Source organism: Coffea eugenioides, unplaced genomic scaffold (assembly GCF_003713205.1).
Source record: "Coffea eugenioides isolate CCC68of unplaced genomic scaffold, Ceug_1.0 ScVebR1_441;HRSCAF=1119, whole genome shotgun sequence".
NCBI lineage: Eukaryota > Viridiplantae > Streptophyta > Magnoliopsida > Gentianales > Rubiaceae > Coffea > Coffea eugenioides.
In genome coordinates, this window is record NW_020864279.1 from 1 (window position 1) to 10,345 (window position 10,345).

The 10,345-nt window shown below is 36.8% G+C and overlaps 1 protein-coding gene across 3 annotated transcripts; it reads left to right on the forward strand.

Annotated features, from left to right (window-relative positions):
* Window positions 1-4,292: 4,292 nt before the first annotated feature.
* On the forward strand, window positions 4,293-10,113 carry LOC113758275 (chaperone protein dnaJ 72-like). Of its 3 annotated transcripts, none has more exons than XM_027301200.1 (3): window positions 4,293-4,861; window positions 5,893-5,962; window positions 9,372-10,113. In XM_027301200.1, exons 1-3 carry the CDS (start codon window positions 4,458-4,460, stop codon window positions 9,516-9,518), a joined length of 621 nt encoding a protein of 206 aa, XP_027157001.1. In that variant the 5' UTR covers window positions 4,293-4,457; the 3' UTR covers window positions 9,519-10,113. The 3 variants fall into 3 exon arrangements, with proteins under 3 accessions (XP_027157001.1, XP_027157002.1, XP_027157000.1); XM_027301201.1 differs by having other exon boundaries at window positions 9,456-10,113; XM_027301199.1 differs by having other exon boundaries at window positions 7,988-9,467.
* Window positions 10,114-10,345: the final 232 nt, after the last annotated feature.

A 10,345-nucleotide genomic window follows, 5' to 3' on the forward strand; every position in this document is an offset into this window, starting at 1 on the left:
GAAGGGACTGGAATGAAGAACTCGTTTCCTTCTGACTCTGAAGACAGGAGAAGGTACAGGCCATTGGATACTTTAAAGTTGAAGGAAAATTTCGAGGACGAAATTCTTTTAAGGGGGGGAGAGTGTGAGAACCCGTAAAACCCTAATTATTTGCCTAGGGTTTATTTCCCCTTAATTGCATGTTTTCTGCATTTTCGGGCCTAGGAATATTTTTCTGGTAGATTTTATGAGTAATTATAGTTTTTAGATGATTTTTCGAGTATTGGTGAGTTTTTAGAAAATTAAGAATATATTTTGGACGTGGGACCCACTAGTGCGAAAAGTACGGCAAAATTCGGCCAATAAGGTTAAGTTTCGGATACTGGTGGAAATTTATCGGGTGTTAAGAGATAAGTAGAGGGTGACATGGCATTGATGTGAGAGGAACCAAGTGATAGGAAAGCATTAAATGAAGTGCCAAGTGGCACTATGTGATTGGTCCACTTGTTGGACATTTTTGACTTTTCTTATCATGGACTAAAATATCCTCAAAAAATTGACTAAAAATTCAATTCTTTCTTCCTCTTATTGCCGATTCTCTCTCTTGGACAAGGAAAGAAAAACTTCTTCAATTACAAGCTTCAAAACTATCTCAATCTTCCAATCCAACCAATTAAACTATGATTTGGGCTCCAATGAAAAATACACTCCATATAGGTGCTAGTAAGTGACTTGGTGAAGTGTTTTGAAGCTCTAAGGTGGCCAACCTCTCTATCTCTCTTAATTTTCTTTGGTAAGTGATGCTTGAACCCCTACACAACCTAAATGATGGTTATAATTATGCTTAGAAGTGGCTTGACGTGTTGGATTATATGAATTTATTTCTTGGTTTTGGCTGATTTGGTGAATGTTTTCCATTTTATGATGAATTTTCTGGTTTTCATATGATTTTGATGTTTGGACTAAGTAAATGATGGTTGGTAATAAGGGGCTTTGGCCTAGTAGGTGTGAAATTGTTGTTAAAATGCAATCAATTTTGGATTGGAATGAAATGTGAAAAGTTAGGGTTCTTGAACCCCTATTCTGTCCGAAATTTTAGGTCATATCTAGAGGCCGAATTGGACTTTACTCAAAACATGAAAGTTGTAGGTATTGATGAGTTTAGTGTGCCTGCAAAATTTCAGGGCAATTGGCCAAGTGTAGAGTGAGTTATGCCGTTTTTACTGTTGCTGTTTTTGGTGCACAGAAGGTCCGAACTGCGATAGTAATTGCCTGTTTTGACTGGAATTGGTTTGGATTTTGGAGTTGGTGTCTTCTGATGAAATGTAGCTGGATGTCTTAAATAACTTATGCCTTTGGAATTTCGGCATTTGGACTTGTATGGACTGAGATATACCGATTACAGTTTTCTGTGTTTTGCAAACCGTGTTTTGGTGATTTCTGGTTAGTGTTTGGCATTTTTGACCAGTTGGGTCAGGAACTGGTTGAGTGACCTTCTACATTGTTGTAGCCCTGTCCCATAGCTTCGAAACGGTGGGTCTTACACCCCCATCCGATAATTGTAGTGAGAGTTGTGCCATTACCGCATTAGGACGTCAAAACCGGTTTTCTTATCAAGGCCTAAGTTAAAGCCTTTCTTAATTTCTGGTTTGCTTTCATGCTTGTATATGTTTATAAAACCCTATTGGGGTTGTGAATTGGTGTTGTTTATGGCTCGGTATGGTTTCTTGTTTTATGATATTGTGAGCTATGGAACGGCTCTTGACATGAAATGCTTATATGTGTGTTGTTGGGTTGTGATTGAAGAAAAATAATTAAGCCTTATGGCTGGAAAATTTGGTAAACACAAAGGGCATGCTGCCCGCATTTTTACTCGAGATTTAGAAAACTATATTCTCGACTTGAGTAAAGGTTAAGTATTGAACCCTTGAATTTCCATGCATGAAACCCTATTGGGCGATAATTGGTTTGACTTTATGACTCGTTATCGAGTCTTATGGTATTTGTTTACATGTTCTAGGGCATGACGATAGCTCACGACATTCTCCTGACGGAAGTGCATGAAATAGCACTTAATTGATTGGTGAGTGTACTACTCACTTGTGTGCTATTATATGGCTTTGATATTTGAACTTCAGATGTTGTATGTTAATGGATTGATGTGAGAGTGTACTTTATCACTCTCACTTATTGTTTCACATGTTATTGGAAAGTTATTGGAAAGTTATTGGAAAGTTATATGAACTGATATATGAAATGAAATACATGACTTGGTATCGATTGGACAAGTATCCAACGACTACAAATGTTATCATTGAGCTCAACCCCATTGGTAGTTGATTGAATCGAGCCGACAAGGGTTTGGTCGTGACAATTAATGAGCCTTGGGTAAAGTTATAAGGAATCTTGTAGTATGAGAGACTCTTGATTCCGGTATACTCGAGTAATACCACAGTGCAAGTGTTTGGAGTGCGGGCCCGGTAGGGGGATGTTTGGTGGAAGGAATGGGAGAGAAGAGGAGTCTACGGTTGGTTCTCTTCAACATTGACGGAGGGTCAATGAGGTTGGATCAAGAATGGAAGCGTGGAAATGGGCTCTTGAGAGCCGTCCGTATCCTTTTATCGATGTGTTTCATTCCTTAATTGTGTACTTGAAATGAAAGGTTATGCTATATGCTCTTAGTTGCTTATGTGGTAGTAACTCACTGGGCTTTAGCTCATCCCGTTCCATTTGTTTTCCTTACAGGGATATAATTACTTTTGGGACTGATTTGGATAGTCAATTGCCAAGTTGAGCTAGTGTAAATGGCATTTGTTTAGCTGGTCGAATGAAACCCTATTGTGTATTGGGTTCATTTTCTTTGATTGGCAAACCGAGTATGTATATTCATGATAGATGGTTTTTGGCATGACACTATGGTTGTAAAAGTTGAATTTCAATGTATATATGCTTGGTTGATGTTTGGATGAACTTTGAATCGATTTGGATTTCAAACGGCAAAAGTTAAATTTTGAACGAAAAGTCACTGGACTGAATCCGGCCAGGAATCCGGCCAGAAACTGGCCGGATTGCCGGCCGGATTGGGAAGGATTTTGGAAAAAATTTTGGATTGCTCTCGGCCTTGTATCCGGCCGAGAATCCGGCCGCTAATCCGGCCAGATTCCGGCCGAGAATCTGGCCGCTAATCCGGCCAGATTCCGGCCGGATTCTGACGTGTCCGTTACTGTTCATCTTCGGCTTTGATTTTCGTTTTTTTTTATTTTGTGATTTTGACTTGTTTGCGTGTTTTGGTATGTTCCGAAACGTTATAGAACGATGTAAACTGTACCGTAGTCCTGGCGAGAGCTGGGCAGGCAGTCCGCTAACCCCTTTGGTTCGCCTTAGGGGAAGGTGGGGCTGTTACATAAGCTCATATTCAAGAAGAATTGCACAATAGCAGATAGGACTTCAGCATGAGAAGTGTATTCCAAATCCCATTTGTACAATCAATAGTGCCACTAAACCGTAACCCAACTGAAATACAGCAAATAAGAGCCACCTAGTTCACCACCTGCACCAACAAATGGTAGTTATAACTCAATCTTTCCACAACAATTTCTGCACTATGTATACAAAGGCCACAAGCAGCAACATTTTCATCATTTTCTCCTTGGGGCTTGTTTCTTCTACATTTGCCTCCAATTCTCTTATCCTCTTCGTCAATCTTCTTCTGTGCCTGACTAATTTATCGCACCTCTCACAACTACTTGTATCGTACCACTTGAAATAGCCATAGCCATAGCCGCCATTATGCTGTTGAAGCTCAATTATTACCTCTTCAAATTTCACATTTTTTGAAATAAAAAAGGAATAGAAATTAGCAGACACTTACTTCGTAGTAAGCACAGTCATAGTACCTCTTTCCTAGGTTTTCAGCTGTCCACAATGTCTTCACTCTCACTGGTACACCACAATTACAAATCTGTGGTTCTGCCATGGAGATGAAACTCACATTTAGGGTTTACTTGAGATGAAAGAGAAAAGGAGAATTTTGGGGACCATTTGTCCCTTACATTTTGATCAACACGTAAGTGGTTTGTCTTTTTTACCCTTTAAAAGTTGGGCACATGATATGCGCGTGACACATTCCAATCAAAAATCGCTCGGAAAAGTGCAAAGGGACTTAAATTGATTTTTTTTTATTTGTTAAGGACTAAAAATGATCATTTTCGTTTTGAGGGATTAAATTTTTATATTTGCAATATGTGAGGGGTTATTTGTGCAGTTCCCCCTAAATAAAAAAAAAAAAAAAAAGAGGCTCCTGTAGCGCCACGGTCGCTCGGTGTTTCCCTCCCCGGAAAGTCGCCCAGCGAAGAATTCACAGCCAACCTGCAAACGACCAAAAATCCCCCCAAATCCCAAAATCACATTCTTCAATTCATCATCATCATCATCATCATATATATATATAGGAAGAACACATACTATACTGGTGGATAATGGATCACTACAAGATTCTGGGAGTCCAGAGGAACGCGAGCAAAGAAGAAATCAAGCAAGCCTTTCGAAGCTTGGCAATGCAATTTCACCCAGATAAGCATGCCGATTCCCCCAAACATCTTAGGGACACAGCCACCGCCAAATTCAAGCAGCTTTCCGAAGCCTACGAGATACTCACCGATGATCGCAAGCGTGCCGACTACAATATCTCCGCCTCCTCCTGGAATACTGGTTGTAATCAGAATCATGGGTACGCCAAGAATTATGGGTACGGGTATGGAGGAAATTATACCCATGATTATATGGCTAGTAGGGGCAAAAGGGCTGGTCCGAGTCTCCAGTTTGAGTTGCTTTTTCGGTTTCTCAATGCGCGGACTTTTGTTCGAACTGCGACTATAGCTGGGTAATCTTTTCTTTTTTATTTTCTTTTTCCAATTATGAATCAGTTATTTTTATTGATAATCTGGTGTTATGTTGATGCTGAATAGGCTAATTTTGTCAATCTATGTGAGATTAGACAATATTTTCGTATGATATTTGATAATTGCGGATGGTTTCGTATTTGCCGCATTGTAAAAGGGAATTGAAAAAGGAAGGTTTTTGCATCTAGGATTGAAATAGTTTTTTATTATGTAAATTTTGCTTATCCTACACTAAAATCTGCTATTGCTTCCTTAGATTTTATTTCTTTTTAGATAGTTGTTGGTGGATTTTATAAATTTGCCATTGTCAAATTGAATAAAGCGGATTGATATCCAGGACAGAAGTAGTGTAGTTTAATTGACAAATTAGGTTTGGTGTTTGGCTGGAAAAGCTGGTTATAAGGCATCCTAGATGCAATGAAGTACTAGTTTGGAATGAAGAACTTGATGGTACAGGGGGGAGGGAGGAAGGGAGGTACCCTATGATTTGCTTTTGATTTTCAATCAGGTTTCCAATAATGCAGATTAAGAAGATATATGTTTTAGTTACTCAAGTCAGTATGAAATTTTCCAGGGGATAGACCGTAACTGTAGTTTAGTAACCAGTGAGCATTTCTGATGGTCTGTTGTCCTGCTGCTATGGTCCCGTGGGATTTTATGCAAGCCTAAGCCCATTGATTTGTTCCTGCGATTGGCTGCTGTGGTTCTTACCCATTGTTTGGATGTGGCATTTCTTGTAATTTAAAAAGTTAATATCAGGTTCTAGTGAGTTCAGTAGTCAAAATTGTAGCTACCACATCCTGTGCATCTGTGGGAAAGTCAATTCTCTTTGGCTAGGCAAAGGAGAATTCTTAAGTTTTTTGTTTTTGTTTTGGATCCACTGAACCAAAATGATTTGACATCTATATGCTGTCTATTTTAGTTACCAAATGATTTAATTCTGCCAATACATGATCTCTTCTGTTAATTATTTTCTATCTTTGCTTTGCGATGTGACGGAAATATTTTGCAGTGTTTTAATAGGTGCGATATATCTCATTGATGATGGTGTAGATGCCCTGTGGAACACAAAAAATTCTGGGGTATGTTGTTTACAACTGTCCTTGTTTACTTGTACAGTGCTGTTCTGACTGTGAAAAAGTGAATAAAAGGAAATGCAATTATGATATATCTTGAGATAGCATAAAGGGATGCACTTTGAAGTGTACAACCATGGGTGGGGTCTCAAGACTATAGTTCAAAAATGGAAATAAATGATTATAAGAAGTGCAGTTAGATACCTTATACAAAAATTGAACTGAAGAAGCCCCTTTCTGAAAAGCCATTTGGTTGAGCAAGTTCAATTAGCCAAATGTGCTCATAAGAATGACAGATCAGGGACAACAAAAGACTAAAGGATATGCTGATACGAAACAGTTGAACTTGATATTAGTAACTTATTCAAGTCCTTAAGTTCCTGTAATGAAAAGAATGAAGTTGTTAAACTATTAAAAAATTTTAGATACCTTGCACAAAAATTGAACTGCAGAAGTCTCTTTCTGAAAAGCCATTTGGTTGAGCAAGTTTAATGAGCCAAAAGTGCTCGTAGGAATGACAGATCAGGGACGACAAAAGACAGAGAGCTATGCTGATATGAAACAGTTGAACTTGATATTAATAACTTATTCCAGTCCTTAAGTTCCTGTAACGAAAAGAATCAAGTTGTTAAACTATTAAAAAATTTTTAGTCAATCAACCTAAGAGTTTTATTCAGTTGCAATGACTTCAAGTGTAGTTTTTCATTGAAAGGTAAATTCTACAGGAAGGCACAATGTAGTGCAAAAACTTCACAACTCTATTGTGTTTGAGCAATTGTTGTTTGAATTCATTGCTGATTAATCTGAGTGTTCAATCATGCCGAACAAGTTGTTAATAGACCATGCATAGCACAAGTTTCAGTTTGAGCTAATTTGAAATGTAAGGCACCATAGAAAATCTCATACTAAATAGAGAAATTGAGAAACTTGAGTTTTGTTTGGTCAACCTCCCTTCCCTTGTCTTATCTGCTTTCATTCATTATGTTCTGTTTTTTGTGAATGGAAACTCTATTATTGTTACTATGAATTGAATCTTGTACAATGCTGCTTCTTCTAATGTTCCTTTGGCTCTGATTAGTTTGGAAGCATAAACTAATATTAGAGGAAAAAGTATGTGGTTGTGTTGGCCTGAAAAGGTTGTTATGTTTGACATGAAATGTTGTTATATTTGACATGAAATTTTGTAACATATGACAAATATTTTTTGGTGCAATTAGTTTCCCTTTAATTTTTGTGTCTACATTAATATTCTTAGCAAGTTTTAAACCATGTTAACTCACTCGAAAAAGCTACTATTCATCTTCTAGAGCTTGTAATTCTGTTCAACTAAATGCACAATTTGTGTTTGGTTCAAATCATTTCATTTCTTCTGTCAAATTAAAGATATTTCAGGCTACAGAAGTAATAGTTTCCTGACAGGTGTGTTACAAGCAATCCTTTAGTCTTGATTTCCCAGTGATTCCACATATATTAACTGCATCAGTTGAGTACAATTCTTTGTCTTCCTCAGCATGGATAATCTTATTCTAATTTATGTTATTCATACCCTATACCACAATGGCTTCCTATGTTTCTTTCTCATAAATGGTATCCGTTCCTGTTAGATTGATGTCATTCGCATGATCTGTTTTTGATCGGCTAGACATCCATCTTGTTAGACCTAATTTGATGTATTATAATCTCTAAAACAAGTGTAGCCTCTTCTTTTGTAGAATATTCTTTCTCATGCGAGACCTAAAGCATTGCTTAGCTTAATAATTTTGTTGACTAGTGAACTTCACTTTTTAGAGTTATATAGTCATCTGAAAGTACTTTAACACTTAAACCTCTTTTTCTGTTTTGAAATACCACCTAAGTCTATCATGCAAGTGAACAATTTTAGTTTCTCCGGATATTTAGCTCAAGGATAAATTTAAAATTGTTCTGATTTGCTGTAATGTTGTCCAGTATCGCCACATTTTTTTGTGGAAACTTTTCTTATATCTTTCAAATTGTTCTGCATATATTGTCATTTTTTTGTACATATGAAAGAAAACCGAGGACCACCATATACTACTTGCTAGCGCAGTCCACACCCAAGCAATAAGTCTTCTTTTTGGGAATATAGTCAACAACTTTGTTGTTATCCTCCAGCAAGTACTACAGATATCTTTGTCGAACATTCTTCATATCTTCCCAAATTTCCAGGTACTGTTTTATAGGATCTGGATGAATTTCAATTGATGTCTTTGCATCTTCCATCACTACTAAATACATTTTTTGTCTAGTTATGACTTTACTTGATTCTGATGAGTATTTTTTCTTCTTTCAAAAAGTAGGATGGTATCCACAATCATTGGAAGTCAACCATAGTTTAATCTTTAGGGATGTGGGGTAGAAATATATCATAAATTTTCACCTTTTTTTATTTGAAGCCAGAAATGCTCTCAGTCAGTGTTGATATCTTCCTTGCATTTGCATTTCTTATTACATTCAAACCAGGTCAATGAATTTACCTAACACTTCAATCAACTTTTATCCAAAATAGCGTAGTTTGTTGTTAATAGCTTCATAATAACATCGAAGTGGATAAATGTTTTTAGTTTTCACTGATTTAAGTAATAAATTTTTTGTACCATTTCCCCATCTTTTGGTTTTCATGACCTCCAATTTTATTTGCTTATCAGACAAAGAACAAATGAAGGATATGTGCAGAAAATATTAATGATATAGTACTAGTTTAGAATACTTGCACCTTCTCTGGCTCCTTGCCTACCAAGGAACCTTGTTAATTATTTTGTAATACAAGCAACTGAAAGAAAAGGGTTCAGAAGCCTTTTAAACATATTAGTGTAGATGCCTTACGTAACTCTGCTACTGGATTTAGCATATGATTTGTAACTTGTTATAATGTTACACAATAGGATTCCATATCAATGACTGTAAATGCTAGCTTGATGTGATAGTATAGAAGTATAAATGCTGCTTTTACTCTACGATGCACTTGGGCAATATCCAGCTTAAAACAACAATAATAGATATTTGGACTTTTAAGCATATTGTTCCTTTGGCTTTTTTGGCATGCTAAGCAGAAAAATACAGGTAATTCTACTGTTGGTTTAGTATATGACTTGCGAGTGTATCCCTTGATATACTCTTTTACTTCAAATGTTCACATTAATGAAATTAAGGGCTAGCTTAATGTGAGAATATAGAACTATAGTAGCTGCTATTGTTCAGTGATTCATTTGGGCAAAATCCAGCTGCTAACTACAGATAATAGATATGTTGCTGTAAAGCTTGTGCACCAGGTTTTTTTAAATTGAATTGAAGTCATCCTTTTTGTAATTTTTCTCATTAAATTCTTGTTGATTTTTTGGTTGCATAAAGTTTTCTGAAAATTTTGAAGTTGGTTTTTCTCACACAAGGCTTTTAGGTAAATGGGATGGGATTTGTAGCGCCTGAAGGAAATATTCATTCTAACGTGCCCTTTGCTTTCGTTAATTTAATGAACCCCCAGAAATCTTTGGAAGATGCTCTGGAATCCATAAAGGAAGCCAAAGCAGTTAAAGATAAAAGTTAGAGAACTTCATCTATTGCATTCGTCTGTCTGGAACTCCATTGCTTGGAAAAGCTCGAGCTCCCAAAGATAGTCGAGCATAGATTGAAGCAAACAAGTTAAGATCTGGGAATGTTCCTCCAAGCTTATTTGCTTCAAGTATACTCTTTGCCTTTTTGTCAAATGGGTCGGAGCTGCTGTATGTACAGGTAGAGATGCTTCAGCGTTCATATTCTCGTCTAATTTGTGGTATAATTCTGTAATAGTAAGTATTGCATGTGATTTGTGTAGCTTTGAGCATCCTTGGATGCTGAGGAAGCCCAGAAAAGGTGTCCTCTCAGATTACTCTTGAGTTTCTGGTTTCAGTTCTACATTGCAGAATATTTTGCTAGACTAAAATGTACTTGTAATAGAGCCAATTTTTCTACCTATTGCCCTTTTCTTGTTGACAAAATTCAGTTAGTGGAACAACGTATCTTGCATGGGAAAGGTCAATACGAGATATTTACAATGCACTGTGTCTCCAATCTTATAGTCGATGATTGCATTGGCTAACAATATTAAGACGTTGTTCTGGTCCGACAAAAGGATTTATGTGAAAATTTACTAGAATTCAGATAACGCTGTTGTTTACTATGCATTGCTCCGATATGGTAGGTGAATATGATTATTCTGGCTTGATTACCCTAATATTTTTTTATCTTCAGTTCTCTATTTGGGATGTACTTTTAACATTCCTTTTCGTTATCCCTTCGTTTTCGGTAAAGGCTATGTGTAATAATTGTCGCATTTTTGCAGAACAAAATGATTAGATAGCTTGGATATTCTACCCCTTTGAGCAAATTGCAGTT

What these genes read in the sequence shown, in the direction of transcription:
- LOC113758275 (XM_027301199.1), top strand. Translation starts at nt 4,458, where the DNA reads ATGGATCACTACAAGATTCTGGGAGTCCAGAGGAACGCGAGCAAAGAA. An exon ending in CGAACTGCGACTATAGCTGG is followed by an intron (nt 4,862 to 5,892) that starts GTAATCTTTTCT and finishes AATATTTTGCAG; the next exon opens with TGTTTTAATAGGTGCGATAT. An exon ending in GGAACACAAAAAATTCTGGG is followed by an intron (nt 5,963 to 7,987) that starts GTATGTTGTTTA and finishes TACATATGAAAG; the next exon opens with AAAACCGAGGACCACCATAT.